The sequence below is a fragment of the Haliotis rubra genome, unplaced genomic scaffold, assembly GCF_003918875.1.
Source record: "Haliotis rubra isolate DU_JTF1 unplaced genomic scaffold, ASM391887v1 Scf820, whole genome shotgun sequence".
In the NCBI taxonomy this organism is placed as follows: Eukaryota; Metazoa; Mollusca; class Gastropoda; order Lepetellida; family Haliotidae; genus Haliotis; species Haliotis rubra.
Window position 1 is genome coordinate 143933 of NW_025767547.1, and position 22843 is coordinate 166775.

Sequence of the window (22843 nt, forward strand, 5' to 3'; positions counted from 1 at the left end):
CCTGTAGTTAGCAACCAGACAAGTTATGAGTTAAGAAACTCAAATAACTTTAGTCAACCATATACAAGACTGAGGTACTCAACGTCATCTTTTATTCCATCAACAGTTAAAGTGTGGAATAATATTCCCTTAGCTATTAGAAATTGCGACTCTGTTGCCACGTTTAAATCTTATATCCACGTGCAGGAAAAATGTGCACCTATATATTATTCATATGGAATAAGGAAGTTCAATGTTATGCACACTAGATTAAGATATATGACGAGTACACTTAATTATGATTTATATAGAATAAATGTAAAAAATGACGCATCATGTCAATGTGGCCATAGATGTGAGAATGTTTTTCATTACTTCCTTGAATGTCCTTTGTATACTATTCAAAGACATAAACTGTTAAAATCTTTAGAACATATTGTCAAAAATAGAACACTGATTGATATTAATCTTATCTTACAAGGCAATGCAGGTCTCTCAATCACTGACAACCAGAATGTTTTCAAATATGTACATATCTATATCTCTCAAACAAAACGCTTTCTCAGTTAACATCTGTTGTACATATCCTAGCCTATGTCTGTCACTTGTGTACTTTGTTGTAAGATGAATTGTGTAATTATCTGGAGAGGGCTTTTCTAAGTTGGATAACTTGTGCCCAATCCTTTTCTTGAATGAATAAAATATGTTTAAAACAAATTTGCTCCACCTGAACGTGGGCAGAATACCCCTTTGGGCAAGGTTTGACCATTGGGGCAAGTGTGTTTACATGATGGAATTTGTCTCCAGGGCAGATTGCCCCAGGAACAAAACATGTAAACTAGGCTAGACGTGTTATCTGATAATATCACCATGACCTCCAACACTATACATAGCGCCACACCAGTTTTGTCAACATCATCCAATAGTGTTTGAATGTTATCTTAAACATATAATCTGATAATGTCACCCTGACCTCTAACTAACTATGCACATGTTTCAAGTATGTCAACTGTAAACAATTATATTCGACTTAGCCTGCTCAACAGTTTTCTAGTTCACCCGCACTTCATTTGTATACTGAGACCCGTCTAATATTTTCAAGAAATTTCGGGATTAAAGTCGCACGGCGAACAGAGATCTGGGAACCAGTTAAGTATTTATGAAATGTTTGTGCGATTTCTGTATCAACAACAATATAAAATTGCTGAAATTGTAAATGAATCTGTCGTCATTGTGAGACACTTGGCATGTGACACGTATGTCACTAAATATTATGAAAGTGTTCTTTTTCTGTTCCGGGTACCACCATAACATATATCTTAAAGATGTGTCGATGTCCAATATCGAAATAAGGTCTGGCGGCCTAATGGGATTTTACGAGATAACCGTTTGCACGTACACCCCTTGAAAATTGTTCCTCGAGTTTCAAAAAGCCCATTGGCCTTGTAGTAGTTCCCTTGCCTTCTAGTGCGACACATATTACGGATTAATCGTTACGTTTAAGTGCCCATAACGTTATTTACGGTGGAATATTCTCTCGTGATTTCTCGTGTGACTGATCTCAGTACAGTATGATAACACGTCTGCGTGAAGTCATATGTGACGGACAAAACAAATTACATTATGACGTCATGACGTTTATGTATATTTCTATCAGATAGATTATTAAACAAGTAATGATAATATGTTTTAGTCTCCATATGATATATATAGAGGATACTAAACGACCTTCCGAGTAGTACCATTTTTATTAAACGAGTTAATGATTTGATAAATGATGCTAAATCTTTCACGAGTTTTATAAAAATGGTATTTCACGGAAGCGAGTTTAGTATTCTGTTTATTACTCTCCAACATAAATTGATAGAAACTGCCTACAGTGTGATGACTCTCATTTCTAAGATGCCTAGCGGTTAGAACAATCGAAAAAAAAATACATTATCAGACAATAAAGGTATAGTTTATTGATGACGTAACAATTGAATGACGTTATCCCGTCACTGCGCCATTCTAGTAAGTGTGCCCCCTCGTAATCGAACCATTTTACATTACGTCACAATGTAAGCGACGTCATGATGCATGTCAGTCGTCATCGCCTCGTACGGCCTCCTACAGTAAACTACACCGTTGCATCCCCTTTCTTGGTTTGCTGTTGCTTCACGCAGCTAACATCACTGGTGGAAACATTACGTTTATGTTTTACGACGGTTAAAATGTGGCATTTCGACTCACAAGTTTTCAGCGACACGGTAACGTTCGTAATGTTTACATTCCCACAATGCAATCTTGGAATGTCGCTTGACTACTCAACTTCCTCTGGATGTACTGATCTAAACTTACGCTGGTAGTAGAAATGCAACGTTCATATTGCCCCATATGGTTTACGTTAATGACAGTTGTAATTAAAATAATTCAGAGAAGATATTTAATCCGAACGTAAACCGTCATCAAACTGTTATCATTTGTTTTTTTCTGGTAACGTTCGTCTTAACGTAGGGGGCAGACACATCAATAGAACAGCGCGCCAGTTAGCCCTGTGCGAGGATTCTTAATTTAGGTCACCCACACCGTCGTTTGTTTTCTGCCTTAAATTAATCGTAATTATCTTTAGAAAGTATTAAATTTGGCATCTTAGAAAAGAAATACAGTTCGCCCTACCACCATGTATAGTGTAATAAAACACACTTTTGCCCTGAACTATTATAGTTAAAGCACGAGGACGCTTGCGTTTTATTACACTATACATGGTGGTAGAGCGAAGTGTATTTCTTAAATCAATTTTCTGCGAGTCAAGCAAGGTCTCATACCATTGTGACAGGGGCATTAAATTAGCATTGTGACGTCATAACTGTAATCATTATTATTACGTCATATGTCTAGCGGTATTGCACTAGTGTAATATTGCCGTAAAAATATTGCACTGCAGTATCTTCCACGGGCGAGTAATAACAAGCCATACGAAGTACGCTATAACAATATATCGTGCGCCTCGCAATGTGATGCAAGCACTTAGCCTTTGTTGGTGAACGAATGACGTCACAGCCTATTGTTATAGGCCAAAAATGTAGGAGGGTATACCGCTTCGCAACTTTTGTGGTGATAAAACTGAGTTTATAACACTAGCGTTTTTATTCAACCAGTTGCAACAGATTACATGACTGATAGAAGAAATATTTCCTTATGGAAATCAAAGCCGAAACCCTATTGTCTGTCTCACAGTTCCTGAACCATATTATTTCCCCTTCTTCCCAGCCCTTTCGGCAATGCTAAAGAGGTGGTGGGGTAAAAATAAACCCATTCTGCAATGCTAAACCCTTACTTTAAGCAGAGACCATATCGAATAAAATATGGCCTTCGCTTTAAGCAAGTCTAGATTTCCCCAGGTTGTGTGTGTCCAGAGAATAAGCAAGCGTTAGTCTAACACTGTTAACACTGTTGTTTAGCTAGTACGACACATGCGCACTCAGAAAATGCGTGCACTAGTTTACAAAAACGTATTTACATGGAAATAGTTTCACTGATTAAATGCCACATGTACGCCAATTTTCTTAAAATCAGATATTTTGTCCATATACGTTACCGTTATGCGAAAGGTAAAAGATGTGTAAATAAATTTGCTTGTATGCCAGATTTATTTTTCTTGCTGTTTATCTTGCCCGATAGATGTGCTATATATTGCAAACTTACTAGGCTTATGTTGCATGCTAAAGATACTTATATTCATCTGTGAGCAAATTCACATATGGGACTGTTCATAATTTATGGCTTGGGGGGGGGGGGGGGGGGGGATTTTTATGGAGAAGCAAGTACAATATGTGAATCCCCTCCCCCCGTCCCCCCCTATAATCTGTGTACAAAATAGGTGACCCCCCTGCATGTCATGTACAAAATCAATTAACACCCCACCCACCCCAATTTCTAAGCATAATTTTGAACATATGTTTGACCAGAGACCATATAATAGTCTCTGGTTTGACATCTAGTCAGTCATTCAGACCCTGAAACAAATATGTATATCCAAGAAAGTCCATTCAAGTTAGAATATGTGGCAAGTCTAGATTTCCAGTTTCAGAAGATGAAGAAAGTCTCTGGGCTTCTTTTCATCACATTTTATGATTATTTTTTTTTAACAGTACTTTTCTGTAAAATATGTTCATTTCACAGATTAGATGTTAGTCTAGGGAACATCGAACAAGGCTCGCAAACATTTTCATCGTTATCTTGAACTGTCCGCGAAGAAAACCCTTTTCGTCTGAAGACGGGCCCGGAGCGCATCCAGCTGCGCGAGAAACCAGTTTAGCAAGGGTCAAAGGTGTAAGTAGCTGTCGCCAATATTTGTTGCCGCGGGTTACATAATGTTCTGGATACCTGATGACGTAGTAAGTTTTGCATGGTGCCTGACATGACATGACATGACATTAAACCACAACCACACCCACAAGCCAGTGGTTATAGGCAAAATAACTCGTCCATTGGTGACTGTATACCGAGCCCGCCTAAACCCAGCCCGGGACTGCATGATCAATGATAAGCAGATAGCAACACGGAAATGGTGTTCGTAACATGGCGACAAATTATTGCCGTGTTATAGTGTATGTTATGAAAAATAGTGCACATGGGGACCATTTATGTGTGTGGCGATCTATTTAATCCTCTCGCTGTGTGTTTTAAATCTGTCCTTATATTGCTTTGATTCAAAACACTTTTCGATGTGGATCTTGAGTTGATATGAGGTACTTTCGATATTGTTAGGTAAATACTTAGCTTAAAACATGGTCGATGATATATTTAAAATGTGTCTCAGATGTGAGGTCCCATACTCCTTTCAAAGATACAGAACTCAATATTACATCTTATAGTCATACTACACACGCTTCTTCATATTCAGACAGATAGCAATCAACATGAGATTCAGGATTTTCATTATCCTCATTTATCATTTTAACAGTATGGGTTGTATATGGTATTTGTATACCAGATGTCCTGGAGCATTTATGTTTCATCCTTAATGTACAAAATATAAACATTTAACCCTCAATAAGGCTGAAGGGGTCGTTGTTGGCACAGGTACTACAGATACGTACCCCAGGTACCTTTCTGTATACAGATATGTAGTATGTACCCTAAACAAAGTCAAAATACAGAAACGTAGCCGGTACCCTAAAAGGCGGACGAGTCCATATTCCGCAATCCAAAAGCGAAACTGTATGTAGTTGTTCCCGTTCAACTGATAGCGAGTGGTATTCATGTGCATCACGAAATATCCGTTACTGTGTATTCTCATTACTTACATAACGCTATCAAATGTATCTAACACAACAGTATGACAGTTCCGGTCAAGAATACGACACAATGGGAATGGAATCGTCCTAGGGTACGTTTCTGTGTTCTCATTATGGCCAAGGTACGTTTCTGTATACAGAAACGTACCTGGGGTACATATCTGTAGTACCCGTGCCGACAACGACCCCTTCAGCCTCAATAAGATACATGTCATCTGTAGCTGGCCTTGGCGTGTACAGTCCGTCTGTATATATTAGAGTGTGTTTTTTTGCTCATGGGCATTTATAAGTGTCGCAGGCCTTGGAGTTAATCCCTCTGATGACATCTATACCATGTCAGCTTGCTGATGGAGTTAACCTCCTTGGTCATGTGGACAAGGCGTTTGACCTCAGATCAGATGGTCTGTGGATCAAATCCCACCATGTTACATATGTTAATGCTGTTGTAAATTAATTAATATATTTTAACCCGACTACTACCGAACACTCTGCATTGCACTATTTCCTGGACGAGTCTCTTCCACACCCCAGAGCATATATCTGGTATGCTTATCCACACCCCAGAACATATGCTTGATATGCTCTGGTGTGGTCATTCACATCCCCCCAGAGCATATATTTAACATGCTCTGGCATGCCATCCACACCCTTTACAGAGAAATTCAAGATCCCTGCATTGGACCGATTAGACAACTTATCCTTCCCAGTACACATGACGAGGCAGGACATCAAGGTATTGAGTGTACACTCAGTCTTTTAAGGGATCGTTGTTTCTGGCCAGGCATGTATAAGGATGTGGAGAACTGGTGCAAAGATTCCACAAGGTGTGCTGTTGCAAAGATGCCACAACCAAAGATTAGACCACCATTTGGCCATCTTCTCGCAACGAGACCCTTAGAAATTGTAGCCATGGACTTTACTGTTCTGGAGCCCTCTACAAGTGGCAAAGAGAATGTTCCGGTAATCACTGATGCCTTCACATAGTTTACAGTGGCAGTTCCTACGAAGGACCAAAAAGCAATGACCACAGCTAAGGCATTAGTTTCTGAATGGTTCCACCAATATGAGCCTCCCCAGAGAATTCATTCTGACTAAGATAGGAATTTTGAGTCAGAGGTAGTAAGCAGTTTATGTTCTCTGTATGGTGTACATGAGAGCCTAACCACTCCATACCACCCTCAAGGAAATGGACAGTGCGAGCGGTTCAACAGAACACTACATGAACTGCTTAGAACACTGCCAAAGGATAAAAAGAAGAAATGGCCTGATTATCCTCCGAAATTGTTGTATTATTACTCTACTCCCCATTCATCCTCAGGTTTTTCACCATTCTGACTTTTATGCAACTCAGAAATGTGCATCCATTATAAACAAATGAATAGAATGGATGCAGAAAAAATATATATTGCATCCACAGGGTTCACAGTAATATTCATTGAACCAAATTTTCGCCAAGAGCAATCAAGTTCCTGTTGTACCCCCTGTCATGATTTACAGGAGGGTTAAGTCTAAACAGGATCTGATGAAAACGTCTCAGCAAAACATGTAGGTCACTAACAAATACTAGGTAGCAAGTTGTTGCTACTGTGGGTTTTTTTCAGGTAGCAAAATAGGATTTTGAATAGCAAATCTGCTACCTCAAAGTGTTAATTTCGAACCCTAACCTCGCATAGATTCTTTGACAGATGTCATAGTCATATAGTTGATATTTTGAGGCATTTCAGAAAGGTTTGTATATTCTCTGGTATCCCTGCAATAATAAATTTATTATTATTTATCCTTTTTTTGTGTTTGTTGTCCCCCAAACCCACAGGCAGAAAATTGTTACACATTATTCTTTCATTTTTACTTCAAAACACAAACATTTACAAATATTTTTAACATACATTACAGTGTTTGAAATACCCCATATATGAGCATGCCATAGCATGGTAAATATTGAAATGTCAGGGATAAAAATATTCTTGCTGCCCTTGCGGAACGCCTAATTGTTTAGGGGCATAACTCACCTTTAGCAGGGCTCCAGATAAGGGCCGTATCGGCGTATGTACGGATAAAAAATATGCACGATATGGTAGGTTGGAAAACGTAGCAGATACGCACCACGGCAATGGTGTACAATCTTAGAATCATTTACAGACATATTTATCTGAAAGAGTGTTGTTTTATTGTTCATTGACCTGTTTACACAAGACTAGCAACGTTGTGGTACATATATGACACGAAACACAAGGTTACTGATGTGCCATTAAATTCCATTCAGTACTCTTAAGATTTTCCCGGTTGTCCTATATTGAAAAAATAAGGAGTACGTACTCCTGATGTTGAAAAATTATCTGGAGCCCTGTTTAATCATTTAATCCCCAAAACAAAACATGCAAATGACAAACAAGCAAAAACAGTTACTGACTTTCTCGGCCAGGAAATCACGATGGATGATGTAAAGAAATCTGGTTGTTTGTTTTTTTTAATTTAGAGTGTTGGGAGTTCTGATAGTCCGGTTATTGAAGAGGAAATTGTGTATGTTAGATATAACGAACAAGTCAACCTGTCACAAAATTCTTAGCTATTAAGGGTGTTGTGAAAGCAGAACAAATGGAGCTTAAGAAAGCCATCTGAAACAGAAGACATATCAGGGATAACAGAAAATGGGTTACATTTGTTGTTTTCTAACAATAAATTTCAAATGATCATCATCATGGCTACAGTCATTTATTCTAAAAACTTGATTTCTGAAGGGACATCTAAAGTATTTGTCTAGTGCAATAGGGCACACTTACAAAAACAGTATTTCTATCCCTCTATTAGCTTCATTTGAATCACATCTGTCAATAGCCAGTGTACACTAATGCCTTGACCTGTTTAGAAAATGTCTGAAAAATAAAATGCCTCCTGCCTCATATTTGGATTGAATTATAATTAATTAGTCATCCTCGCCATATTGCAGGTCTTGGGGTCCATGGATGACTCTCATTGTCATGAGACACCCATGTTATAAATAACACGGAATAAAGGCCAAGTAAAATCAAATTTTCCCTTTTGCATAGCAAAACTGCTTTTTGTGTATCAAAGGAAGAGAGTTTATATGGATGTCAACTTATTTATTATGAGGAACACGACGTATATCCTTACTCCTTCATCAGATGAAGGGGCGGTGGGGTAGCCTAATGGTTAAAGCGTTGGCTCGTCACGCCGAAGACCCGGGTTCGAATCCCCACATGGGTACAATGTGTGAAGCCCATTTCTGGTGTTCCCCGCCGTGATGTTGCTGGAATATTGCTAAAAGCGGCGTAAAACCAAACTCAGTCAGTCAGTCATCAGATGAATGGATGGCATGAGGCAGGGAGCATGTATGTGTACATGTAAGAACAACAAAAGTCATAAGACAACAAAGATGCAGGCTAAACAATGGAAGTCAACATGCAACAGTTAACTGGAGCAATGTGTGATTGGCAAAGGACAAATGGAAGTCAGCACTTACAGTTAATTAGCGCTGAATGGATGCCAACACTTAACAGCTAATTAACGCTGAATAGAAGCCAACAGTTAAAAAGTGTCGATAACTGATGGACAGCTGGAAGCCGGATAGTGAATGGATGAAGGGCAGGTGGGGGGTAGAGAGTAATAGCACCAATAGATAAACGCAACAGAGATTGACAAATTGAGGCCAGAACAAACAAATGGAAGCCAGAAACAAAATAATTAGCACCAACATTCATTTAAGAAATACAGTTCGCTCTACCACCATGTATAGTGTAATAAAACACACTTTCGCCCTGAACTATTATAATGTTAAAGTACGAGGACGCTTGCGAACTGTATTTCTTTTCTAAGATGCCAAATGTAATACTTTCTAAGGATAATTACGATTAATTTAAGGCCGAAAACAAACGAAGGTGTCGGTGACCTAAATTAAGAATCCTGGCACAGGGCTAACTGGCTCGCTGTTCTATTGATGTGTCTGCCCCCCAACGTTAAGACGAACGTTACCAGAAAAAAACAAATGATAACAGTTTGATGACGGTTTACGTTCGGATTAAATATCTCCTCTGAATTATTTTAATTACATCTGTCATTAACGTAAACCATATGGGGCAATATGAACGTCGCATTTCTACTACCAACGTAAGTTTAGATCAGTACATCCAGATGAAGCTGAGTAGTCAAGTGACATTCCACGATTGCATTGTGGGAATGTAAACATTGCGAACATTACCGTGCCGCTGAAAACTTGTGAGTTAAATTGACACATTTTAACCGTCGTAAAACATAAACGTAATGTTTCCACCAGTGATGTTAGCTGCGTGAAGCAACTGCAAACCAAGAAAGGGGATGCAACGGAGTAGTTTACTGTAGGAGGCCGTACGAGGCGATGACAACTGACATGCGTCATGACGTCGCTTACATTGTGACGTAATGTAAAATGGTTCGATTACGAAGGCGCACACTAGAATGGTGCAGTGACGGGATAACGTCATTAAATTGTTACGTCATCAAAAAACTATACATTTGTTGTCTGATAATGTATTTTATTTTCGATTGTTCTAACAGCTAGGCATCTTAGAAAAAGCAATAAGTACAGACAACAATGAAAGAAGAATGATCAAAGCAATATAGTCCCAGTCACTGGGCAGGTAAAAACTAATGTACAGTATTGTGAACATACTAGGAAGAAAATGACCTTGTCCACATTTAATGCTGTATTCATCCTTCATGCCTCTGTGTTTGTTTCCAGACCCGGTGGGTGAAGATGCAGCTGCCCTGGTTCATCGATGAGTGGGACTCGCTGTTCTGGCAGAAGGTTGCGGGATTTGCCACCAGTGTTTGTCTTGGCTGGTACATTTTTCACCGGGTCGTGCGGAACAAGAAACTGCACGATCGCATCCAACAGAAACAAAATGAAGTTAGAAAATCATGTCAGGACTTGGTGGAAAGACTTAGAACAGAAGGGGTGAGATAAAAAATTATTTTAAATGTTGCATGATATCCGGTTGCGTATAATTTGGTTGGTTGGTTTGTTGTTTAACGCCACGTATAGCTGCGGTCTGAAAATAATCAAATCTGGACCAGACAAACCATTGATCAACTACATGAGCATCAATCTAGGAAACTGAGATACGATGACATCAAGCAAGTCAGCGAGTCTGACAACCTATCCCGTTAATCACCTTTTACCACAAGCATGGTTCGCTGAAGACCAATTCTAACCCGGGTCTTCACAGGTCAATTACATATGAAAGTGATGTTAAACGGTTTACTGCATTGTTCAAGGATAAGAGGAAAGGAAACTTTGAAAGTAATTTTTTTGGTCATAATTATTGATAGAACTGATCCACAGCAACCCATGCTGGTTGTGAAAGGTGGCTTACTTGATTGTCCCCCACCGCAACGCAGAACGGGGGACTGTGTATTCAGCAGCGTCCGTCCATACATACGTACATCCCGATTCTTGTTAACGCGATATCTCGTGAACTGTTGTACCCAATGTCTTCAAATTTGGTGACAGTCTACATTGGGGGATCACACAGACTCCAGTTGATTTGGGTGACCTTGACCTTATTTTCAAGGTCACCATGACGCTGACCACTTTTCAAACTTACATAAACGCCATATCTCATAAAACGCTTCTATGTTTTCAATTATGTCGACAGCCTACTATTACCTAGACACCAGATATTTCAGGGTGACCTTGACCTTATTTTCAAGGTCACATGAAACTTTTCAAAATCTTGTCAACGCAATATCTACATCATACAAAAGGTAATCTTCTATGTGACCAAAATATAAAAACTAGTAAATATGTTATATTTCATCCTTCTTTAGCAGTGGGGACATTGCCATGTTAGTGGCAGACACTTGTTGAGTGTTGAGATATGGTGGCAAGAACAATTGCCTGTTAGTTTACCTCAAGGTTGTTGATTGCTGCTCATGATATCAATCACTGGATTATGTGGACCACACAGTTTTCTCTGGCTGCCATTGTACACCTAGAATATGAGAGTGGTGTAAAACAACCACCATAATAAGTACACCTACCTGAACAGGAATCTAAGTACATGCATCTATAATTACCACATTGTCAGAACCTACATCCAAACATTGCACTCACTGTAACAAAGAAGTTGTTCATCCATATATTGTTATCCTTCCTGACTCATGGTTTAGTGATGCATTTTAGGCTGTTTTCTTATCATTTATATGGACAGCTTTTATAGAGAGTTAGACTTGCAGCAATATTCATGGCAGATAAATAATTATGAATTTCGTTTATTTCCCTGTGATCAGCTGACAGTGCCTCACCGAGAGCGGATTCTGAGTCTGTCATTGGCTGAACTGCAGGCACAGCTCCAGTCAGGGCAGCTCAAGTGCATGGAGGTGTTACGAGCTTACCAGTCAAAGGTACAAACTTCTTGTAATTCTTTCAAAGAGACAATGTTACAATTGAGCTATATTTATAAGAAAACTGTGAAAACCGTATAAGAGCAATTGTTTCTAAAATTTCCAAGTATTACATTTGATGCAGTAGTGTGAGACTCAGCATTTGAGCATCTTCCTCCTTCTGATCAGCGATATACAAGTCTCGGTTGCTTAGCCATTAAAATAGTTTTATCTGTATTAGAATAAATTTGGAACTGTTTTGCTGGTACTTCCTTTCTTGGGGCTGAAAATATATGTCCTAAATATAACAACAAAACCAAAACATAGCTATGGATACACAATGCCATTTAGAAAATGGACAAATGTAACATTATATATTTTGGATTTAATTCCTTTGGTTGTTAGAGAAGCATCATGATAATAATACCCAGCAAGGTGTATAAAAGATATTGAATCGTACTGCGATGTGAGAAAGTTTCCCTCACACAACTACCTTGGAGGTTTTGTAAAATCTGAGATGCAGTTGATTAATGAGATCGGGTTTTTTGATCAGTCCAAAATGATAATGCCATGTTGTATTTTCTGCTGGGTTTGTCCAGGCGATGGAGATGAACGAGAAGCTGAACTGTGTGGTTGAGCCGCTGATGGAAGCTGAGGTATGTCACATGATCAAAACTATGTCAATGTCGATGAAGTTGCACAAAGTTCCAGACCACAACTACAATATGATATTAACTCAATATCAGAAACTAATTACATTACATTACATTGATATACATTTATGCTAATATCGCATAATGGAATGGTAATTATGGAAATGAACCTTGTTGTTGCACAAACTAAAAATATATAATTTACATAAAGCTAATATCCAGTCTTAAGAAGACTGCTCAAGAGCTGCTGAACTCTGTCTGCAGTGCTGAACAATTGAGTTTTTAATCTGGATTTGAAAGTACTGAATGTCTCTACTGATCGAAGAGAGAGGGGTAATTTGTTCAGCAAAGCAGGGCCGACAACCTGAAAAGACCTTTCACCAAGTGTCCTGGTCCGGCTGACTACTGTCTGGCACATGTGTTGTTGTGATGACCTCAGATGATGTGTTGGTTGATATTATTGCACAAGGTTTGAGAGATAAACTGGTGCCGTGTTGTGCACCAAAGGCTTTGGAACATCAGTACCAATATTCTGTAATGGATAACGTTGTAGTATTGGTAACCAGTGCAAAGCAGGGGTTACCCAGATAGGGTGGGTTGTTCAACGTTGGCAATGTTGGCAAAACCATTGCCAACGTTGTGCTTAACGCATCTGAATTATCTGGGTATATGCTCTGTTGTTGTTCGGGCAGCTGAGTTCTGGACTCTGTAACTTGCTCAGAAGTATTCTGAATCCCCTGCAGCAGAGCATTGCAATAGTCCAACAGAGATACTACATAGGCTTACATCAATCTTGCAGCAGTTTGCTGAATGATTACTTCCTGATTAAGCTGCATTGCGGATGAAATAGTAGGCATTCTTGCCTAATAGTGCTGTCAAATATCACCCCAAGATTGCGAGCATGATCAGTGGGTTCAATGATACAACCATTAATTTCGAATTATTGAAGACAACCTGTTGAACTTGAACAGAGAATGAGCACTTCTGTTTTGTCTTGATTCAGCTTCAGGAAATGACTGGTCATCCATTTTTTGGATATCAGCAATGCTTTGAATTACCCGAACATGCTGCTCGAGGATGCGACTGCAGAGGCTTGAAACCAGACTTGGGTATCATTTACAAGTGAAAAGCAAGGTTGTGTGATCGGCTATGTCTCCAAAGAATATAAAATGACAAACAGAATCGGACCTGACTGACCCTTGAGGCACTCCAAATTGAAGTTCTTTCTTCTCCGAAATTGTTCCACAACTGACTGATGTCGGTTTGATAAGACCCTGATCCAATTTTAACTAAAGACTCCTCACTCTCAAATAACCTCCAGTACATATGGATCATATGGGAATAACCCAAATTTATCTAGGGTTCGCAATATTATCGCAATATGGTGACACAGCCAGAGCAATCATTGAGTTACTAGGAAAGGGAAGTAACTCCTACATGTACAGTCATTAAATCTTATAGTTATTTATCCAGGATTCTAAACTGAGTGACCTTCCGAGGCAGAAAAATTGCTATTTTGTTTGAAATTGAAAAATTAACAATATTATTTCACGTTCTTATTTTCTCAGTTTCTTTATCTCAATTGCTTGCTAATGTATCTACCCCCATGTATTGCCACAATTTGCTGTGCAGAGTTTTCTCCCTTGAGCAAAAAAGTCTGTTTGTGGCTTCAAATCCTGCTTGGCCCTGTATATGTTTCTAGGTGTGTCAGGACCATACCCAGTTGTCATTAAATTGTCTGTTTATAACTGGTGTAGTGTTCATAGCGGAATTTCACCCAACGCATTCACTCACTCACTCTACGGTGTCAAACAGCAGTCAGTGATTTTTCGTAGGAAAATAGATACATTTGTAAAACGGAGGTTTTGTCTGCAGGAACAGGCTGCTAAGCTGGATCGTCAGAGGAGCAAGAAAGGACCGCTTCATGGGGTCCCGATCAGCATCAAGGAGGCCTTCTATGTCAAGGTTAGTTTTGTTTACAGAATTATCTTCTGGATTCAAAAGCCACAACAAATCATTGAAAAGGATGTGAAAATAGTTAAGATTTCATTTTATGAACCATGTGATCCACTTAAATAATAAACGCTCCACAGTAGACTAAGAATATGACGAACTCAAAGGAACCACTAATTATGGTTTGTTAATATACTACAAACAAAAAGTATGGGAACACCCTAAACTTTGATAGTCACATATAAACTTAAACGTGACGAGGTCATTTATACTTTAAAGTAAATGCAACGTTTTGTGTGCTTAATGGGCACTTTGAATGACATGTTGGAACATGCAGTGAAGCAACTGATTCAATATTCGTTGAGTTTGAGTGAAATGAAACATTGTCAAAAACAGCGAAAAACAAGGGTGCTGAAACACACCAGCACCATGTTTGATTCAAACGCCCAAACACAACACTCTAGTGCATGTGGAAGACAGACTTCCCATGCAGCTTGTGGGAACATTTCCTTTAAAAGAAGCTACAGATAGTATTGAAGCCTCACAACTTCTTCACCATGCCACAGAGCAGACCGTTAAGCGCCAAAGACAGAAGCAGGGCCATTGCATGGTTACAGGATGGTGAATCCATAAGAAGTGTTCCTCGCCGTCTTCTGGTATCTCCCTCTGTCATTCACAGACTGAGGACATATTAATATTTTTTACACCTGTCGTATCTGATGGCCATGTCAACTGCTCCCTTAAGGGAACCATTAAAGGAATATTTGTGTTCCGAGTCTAGTTGAACATTGCTGTATAGAGGTGGTAAAGAAACCAAATTGTTTCAGAAATTGAAAGCTGACAACTGTTTGGCCCATAAACTTTCATTTAGAATGGCCAGTAGAGTTTACTGATGGTTTCCCTGTCAGGACGTCTTGTGAGGAATTTTCAGATCTTTCTACAGAGGGATAACGGAGTGCTGTAAATTATATAACTTTGATGGAATTGTATAGGTCCAATTAACAAGGTCTGCATGTCCACAGGGATACGACTGTACGGCAGGGATGCAGCACTTCATACACAAGCCTCTGGACCACGATGCTCCTTACATACAGGTCAGCCATTGTACTGAAACACCTTGTTGCTTTTTGATTATTATCAGATATATATTTAAGTCCATGTCAATAATTGAGGTTTCAGCATCAGGGTGAAGAAAATCAACTGTTGATAACCCTGAACTTTGGATGTATATCTATATATGAGAATAGAGATGTCAGTTGTGTGTAACATGGCTATGTACAATTTAAGCAAATTGAATGATTTAATACAGCCATGAATTTTTAATTCGTTAGGGGCGCAGAGTGTATTAATTAGTTTCATTTTTTCACTTTATGTATGGAAATGGTTACATTTATGTACATGTATTTCGCACTTATTTTAAGAGACTAGGGTTGGGTATTGCCAAAATTTTCGTTTTGCGATATATTGTGACATGTGTTGACATATTGCAACATGTATTGCAATATTTTGTGAAAGTGTAACACATGGTTTAAGGTAATGAAATTACTGTTTCCTTTCTTTTGAAATAATGCCACTGGCCACTGTCAGGACTCAGATGTCATTGTACAAAAAGCGTCTGCAGCGGCTTATTTGTTGGTTTATCACTACCAATCTATTTTTTTAATTTATGTGGTTTAAAAGTCAAGCAAATGCAATTATATGACCAATAAACATTCTCAAAACTATTAATGCATAAAAATATAAAGGAAATACAAATGTTATTAGTATTTTTGACTACATCACGAAAATTACCAATCATGGTCACGGAAATTGCCGATCGTAATGGGGGGAACCAGTTCGCGAAAAGTGTACAACAATATATCGTATTGTAATGTTCGAATTGCAATATACCGGTTAACCAGTATTATCATCCAAAATGTTCCACAGGAGATATATCGCTTGTGTGAGATCAAGCGATATCTCCCTAGGAGATATCGTTTTGACAGTAGACTTTGTACAATGCCCTGACAATGCTATGACGTCATGTACTTGATGGCGTCACAATGCTATGACATCGCTGCACTGCAAGTCTAATGGCAGTACCATGTCCAGAGATGTACATTTTTCATTGAAAATTAATGAGGAGTGATTTTGGATGATAAATAGAATCTCACCTCGTAGTGATCTTCTGATATCAAAATATCAACACTCGTTGATAAAGTAAAAATATCCTCGGCAAGCCTGGGATATTTGTAACTTTATCAACTTCGTGTTGATATAATTGATATCAGAAGACACTTGGGTGAATTCTCTATTTATAGCCAGCCATATAAGAGACTTTGAATCTTCTTAAAATCACTGAAAAACAAGTCACAGTCATGATTTGGTTCAGTTGAAGCGACACAATAATATACAAGTAACAATTATATTTGGTTCTCACAGTTATTTTTTCTGGAAGATAGAAAATGCTTGAGGGTTAAGTTTCATAAAACAGAAGCGCAGGTGTTTTTTCTAACTGAGAGCTTTCCCACCAAATCTGACAATTAAAACATTCATATATATCTGTGTCAAATATAATTTAGAAAAGGGAGTAAAATATTACTTGCTGGTGTACATGTACTTGAAGAGATTCTTAAAAGTAATGTGAATTCTCAGCACTTCTGTATCATGATTCAGTCAAGGCACTAAAAATACATAGGTTGGATCCATTAGATATAAACAATATATTTGCCGTTGGATTTTTTATTATTCTGTCCCATGAACTCCGTCTTCAAATACAAAATAAATCTTTAAGGACATTCACATGTTACCATATCGCTGTAAGAGGTGAGATATTTAATACTGTTTATGAGATTTAACCCAAATGGCAAACTTAAGGATACCATCACTGTATGTTGAAATAGTTAAGTGAGATGTTTCTGTCTGAATGTTGTGGGTTTGCTGCAGGTGTTGAAATCTCAAGGCGCCATTCCGTTTGTCCGCACCAACATTCCCCAGACTATGATGACGTGAGTACTGCCCACTTTGGCCGCCCTTCCCCTTAAGATGTTGCTCATGATATCAATCACTGGTTTGTCTGGCTCAACCTGATTTTTTATGGGTTGCCATCATAAGGCTGGAATATTTCTGAACAATGAATTTTGGACTTTTGGATCTTTTGTCTTTGTGCAAGGGTTATCCCCCTTTGTTTTATGTGCCAAACTGATTCATATGATGTTACTGTGGGATTCTGGGTAAGAACATAAGTCTCAGCATCCAGGACTTGTAATAAGAGATGGATCAGGTCATCTGACTTAGTTGGCGCATGTGTGCTTATCTCATTTGTGTAGATTGAGGCTTATGCCATCAATCACCAGATTATCAAGTCCAGATCTGATTATTTACAGACAATATGTACAGCTAAATTGCTGTGAATAGCTGCTAGATAGCTGATGCAGCATTAACCAATATTCACTCGCTCACATTAGCTGGAATATTGCCAAGTGCCCCATTAAACAACAAACAAACAAACAAACACATGTATGTTATTTATTTCAGATTCGACAGCTCCAATCCTATATATGGGGAGACTCTAAACCCTCACGATCTGTCCCGTAGCCCTGGTGGTTCATCAAGTGGTGAGGGGGCGCTCATTGCGTCAGGGGGATCCTGTCTGGGTTTGGGGAGCGACATTGGCGGCAGTATCCGTATCCCGTCCCACATGTGTGGTGTGTGTGGCCTCAAACCGACCGTGGAGAGACTAGGGTAAGCTAGTCATACAATACCGTGGCCTCAATCCGACCGTGGAGAGACTTGGGTAAGCTAGTCATACAATACCGTGGCCTCAATCCGACCGCGGAGAGACTTGGGTAAGCTATTCATACAATACCGTGGCCTCAATCCCCGTGAGAGACTGGGTAAGCTTGTCCGCGTGGCCTCAATCCGACCGCGGAGAGACTTGGGTAAGCTAGTCATACAATACCGTGGCCTCAATCCGACCGTGGAGAGACTTGGGTAAGCTAGTCATACAATACCGTGGCCTCAATCCGACCGTGGAGAGACTTGGGTAAGCTAGTCATACAATACCGTGGCCTCAATCCGACCGTGGAGAGACTTGGGTAAGCTAGTCATACAATACCGTGGCCTCAATCCGACCGTGGAGAGACTTGGGTAAGCTAGTCATACAATACCGTGGCCTCAACCGACCGTGGAGAGACTTGGGTAAGCTTAGTCATACAAACCGCGTGGCCTCAAACCGGCAGCGGAGAGACTTGGGTAAGCTAGTCATACAATACCGTGGCCTCAAACCGAATCGTGGAGAGACTTGGGTAAGCTAGTCATACAATACCGTGGCCTCAAACCGACCGTGGAGAGACTTGGGTAAGCTAGTCATACAATACCGTGGCCTCAAACCGACCGTGGAGAGACTTGGGTAAGCTAGTCATACAATACCGTGGCCTCAAACCGACCGTGGGAGAGACTTGGGTAAGCTAGTCATACAATACTGTGGCCTCAAACCGACTGTGGAGAGACTTGGGTAAGCTAGTCATACAATACCGTGGCCTCAAACCGACCGTGGAGAGACTTGGGTAAGCTAGTCATACAATACCGTGGCCTCAAACCGACTGTGGAGAGACTTGGGTAAGCTAGTCATACAATACCGTGGCCTCAAACCCGACCGTGGAGAGAGACTTGGGTAAGCTAGTCATACAATACCGTGGCCTCAAACCTCAAACCGACGTGGAGAGACTTGGGTAAGCTAGTCATACAATACCGTGGCCTCAAACCGACTGTGGAGAGACTTGGGTAAGCTAGTCATACAATACCGTGGCCTCAAACCGACCGTGGAGACACTTGGGTAAGCTAGTCATACAATACCGTGGCCTCAAACCGACCGTGGAGAGACTTTGGGTAAGCTAGTCATACAATACCGTGGCCTCAAACCGACCGTGGAGACACTTGGGTAAGCTTAGTCATACAATACCGTGGCCTCAAACCGACCGTGGAGAGACTTGGGTAAGCTTAGTCATACAATACCGTGGCCTCAAACCGACCGTGGAGACACTTGGGTAAGCTTGTCATACAATACCGTGGCCTCAAACCGACTGTGGAGAGACTTGGGTAAGCTAGTCATACAATACCGTGGCCTCAAACCGACCGTGGAGAGACTTGGGTAAGCTAGTAGTCATACAATACCGTGGCCTCAAACCGACCGTGGAGAGACTTGGGTAAGCTTAGTCATACAATACCGTGGCCTCAAACCGACCGTGGAGAGACTTGGGTAAGCTAGTCATACAATACCGTGGCCTCAAACCGACCGTGGAGACACTTGGGTAAGCTAGTCATACAATACCGTGGCCTCAAACCGACCGTGGAGACACTTGGGTAAGCTAGTCATACAATATCGGGCCTCAAACCGACCGTGGAGAGACTTGGGTAAGCTAGTCATACAATACCGTGGCCTCAAACCGACCGTGGAGAGACTTGGGTAAGCTAGTCATACAATACCGTGGCCTCAAACCGACCGTGGAGAGACTTGGGTAAGCTAGTCATACAATACCGTGGCCTCAAACCGACCGTGGAGACACTTGGGTAAGCTAGTCATACAATACCGTGGCCTCAAACCGACCGTGGAGAGACTTGGGTAAGCTAGTCATACAATACCGTGGCCTCAAACCGACCGTGGAGAGACTTGGGTAAGCTAGTCATACAATACCGTGGCCTCAAACCGACCGTGGAGACACTTGGGTAAGCTAGTCATACAATACCGTGGCCTCAAACCGACCGTGGGAGACTAGGGTAAGCTTAGTCATACAATACCGTGGCCTCAAACCGACCGTGGAGAGACTTGGGTAAGCTAGTCATACAATACCGTGGAGCCTTGGAAACCATACAATACCGTGGAAACCGACTTGGAGAGACTTGGGTAAGCTAGTCATACAATACCGTTGCCTGAAACCGACCGTGGAGACACTTGGGTAAGCTAGTCATACAATACCGTGGCCTCAAACCGACCGTGGAGACACTTGGGTAAGCTAGTCATACAATACCGCGTAAGGCCTCAAACCCGTGGCCTCAAACCTCAAGCCCGTGGAGACACTTGGGTAAGCTAGTCATACAATACCGTGGCCTCAAACCGACCGTGGAGACACTTGGGTAAGCTAGTCATACAATACCGTGGCCTCAAACTGACCGTGGAGACACTTGGGTAAGCTAGTCATACAATACTGGTAGTTATTTTGTTCCACTGTCCAGGACAGGTCTGTATTTTTAAAATAAATAATGCCTCTGGTTTTTAGCCTAAAATATGTGACAAATTTCATACAATTTACTTCACCATTGAAACAAATGATAGCACAAGGATTGTAGACTTGGAACTCCATGGTATAGTTATGGTGGATAACAATTCATCTAAGTGTTATTTACGTCTATTTTTATGAAAAATAATACCTCTGTTTTTTAGCCTTGGAATTCTATGGTGTGGTTTTGAGGGATAGCAATTCTTTGGAGTATTATTTACGTCTTCACAAACATAATGTCTCCTTCCCACCCTTCCTGGACTAACAAGTGCTTCCACTTTCACTATTAATGTCATTATTTACAGAACTCGAATTTATTTTCAAAGCACAGGGATTTGTAATGCAAAAAACTTGCAGGTATATATTGTCACTACTGGGGTCTCAACACTATATAAAAGGATGCTAGTCTTTAAATTTTAAAATTACAAGACACTATGGTTCAAAGCTTGTTAAACCAAACTCACTTACCGTGTGGAAAATGTGTCTCCATATAAAATAGGGACATTATGAACAGTTCTCTCTATCATTGAATGTTGGTTTGTGAAACTCAAACTCATTGAAATTATTGAGTGAAATTGAGAAATGGATTTATTCCCGTTTCTGATTTGTTCACAGGTCATCAGGGATGTTTCCACTGGGCAGTGGTCAAACCTTGGGTAAGATCTGTATATTTACTACATATGATTGTGGCAGGTATGAAGTAATGTAAGATTTGGTTCATTTGAAGTTGTCATTGTCTATAGTTTTAACGCAAGCAGTATCATTATTAAGCGTTAGTCTATGGTTATTTTTAGATCTTGCCTAGTCCATTACGGGTATAAGGGGTGTCAAGAGATTGTGTCATCGCTTGTGTTGTGCCCTTTGACTTGCTTGGCCCCTTGTGTCGATTGGTTCTTTTAAAACACTCAACACTAACGGCACGTCAGCCATTGCACTTCACTTCAATCCGATCGCAGTTCAGAGCACAAACAACTAACACGTCAGATCTAAAGCAGCAATATATTCATCTTGGAGACGTGGCTCTTCTACACCCCAGTGTCACGCACAGGGGTGTCTGTCAATAAAGAATAGATCCGACATACCGTAACCAGTGTCTGGTCCTCAGTATTCCCATTCACGTCCCGGTTACATGATTATTTTTTTATGTTGTATGTGTTCCCCCTAGGATTCAGAAAGGGCAGGGTAACTTTAAAAAAAAGGGCACTTCATAATCTAAAAGGGCATTTTGGTGAGGATTATTGAAAAAATAACAATAACAAAATGTATATGAAGTCAAATGCTCTTATAATTTTATTTTTAAAGTTCATTTATTACTCTTCTCATTTTGTATTTTAAGATCAAAATTTGGAGAAAAAAAAGCATTTCAAGGCATTAATCTGTTATCACATTTGTTTACAATTTCACAAAACACGCAAACAACAATTTACAGTCTTCTTTTCTTTCTTGCCAAGTATCTGTTCACAACTTTCTTCAAGTCAATGTCTGAAACTGACGATGCATTCAGGCTAATCATGAGAAGTCCGTCCCTAATAAAATCCGGAAAATACACACGGGTTGTTGTAAAATCAAGCACAGCTGGAAAAAAAACTGGGATTGAGGCGAAAAGGGCAGGGCGCAAAACAAAAAGGGCAGGGCGCAAAAATCAAAGGGCAGGGCGCAGCGCCCTCCTAAATGTGCCTAGGGGGAACACTACATACAGCATTGTAGATCCTATTAGTTCCTGTATATTGTTCCAAGTGCAAACGGTAGGTGCCCTGATTACGAGTGTCTGGACTGATGAGGTTTCAGTGTATGGAGTGTCCTGATGTTGTAGTACAGGTGGCGGCAGGTCCGATGGCTAAAGACGTTGACAGCCTGATGATGTGCATGAAGGCTTTACTGGTCCCTGCCCTCAGCAATGCCTGGCCTTTGGTTCAGATTGTGCCCTTTGACACCGAGGTGAGTAGCCCAGGTATTGTGGGTGTTAAAATCTGCATCTAATGTTGGTTGGTTGGTATGTTGTTTAACGCCACACACAGCAATATTCCAGCTATATGACGGCAGTCTGTAAATAATTGAGGCTGGACCAAACAACCCAGGGATCAGCAGCATGAGCATCAATCTACACAATTGGGATATAAAGTTTCAACCAAGTCAGCGAGCCTGACCACCCTATCCCGTTAGTCGCATCTTCCGACAAGCATGGGTTACTGAAGACGAATTCTTACTTGGATCTTCACGGGTCCTGCATCTCAAGTGTTTCTGTTTGTGAATGTACTTGAATAGAAAGTCTTTAACAAGGTGATAGTGACGCAGATGGTAAAATGATGGTTTAGTGGATAGAGCATGTACGGAAGGATGG

The 22843-nt window shown here is 40.3% G+C and overlaps 1 protein-coding gene across 4 annotated transcripts in view; it reads left to right on the top strand.

Moving 5' to 3' along the window:
* The first annotated feature begins 714 nt into the window (after positions 1–714).
* Positions 715–22843, top strand: part of LOC124262091 (fatty-acid amide hydrolase 1-like) — a 34462-nt gene continuing 12333 nt past the window's right edge. The window contains exons 1-10 of one of the 4 annotated variants that reach the window (XM_046696534.1): positions 715–1127; positions 9997–10212; positions 11547–11660; positions 12239–12295; positions 14168–14257; positions 15268–15339; positions 17171–17232; positions 17762–17968; positions 21118–21158; positions 22316–22440. In XM_046696534.1, coding sequence (XP_046552490.1) covers positions 10012–10212; positions 11547–11660; positions 12239–12295; positions 14168–14257; positions 15268–15339; positions 17171–17232; positions 17762–17968; positions 21118–21158; positions 22316–22440 — 969 coding nt within the window. In that variant the 5' untranslated portion in view covers positions 715–1127; positions 9997–10011. Of the gene's footprint in view, positions 1128–4111; positions 4359–9996; positions 10213–11546; positions 11661–12238; positions 12296–14167; positions 14258–15267; positions 15340–17170; positions 17233–17761; positions 17969–21117; positions 21159–22315; positions 22441–22843 lie in introns of those variants that run through there. The other 3 variants (XM_046696535.1, XM_046696533.1, XM_046696536.1) reach the window with 3 other exon arrangements.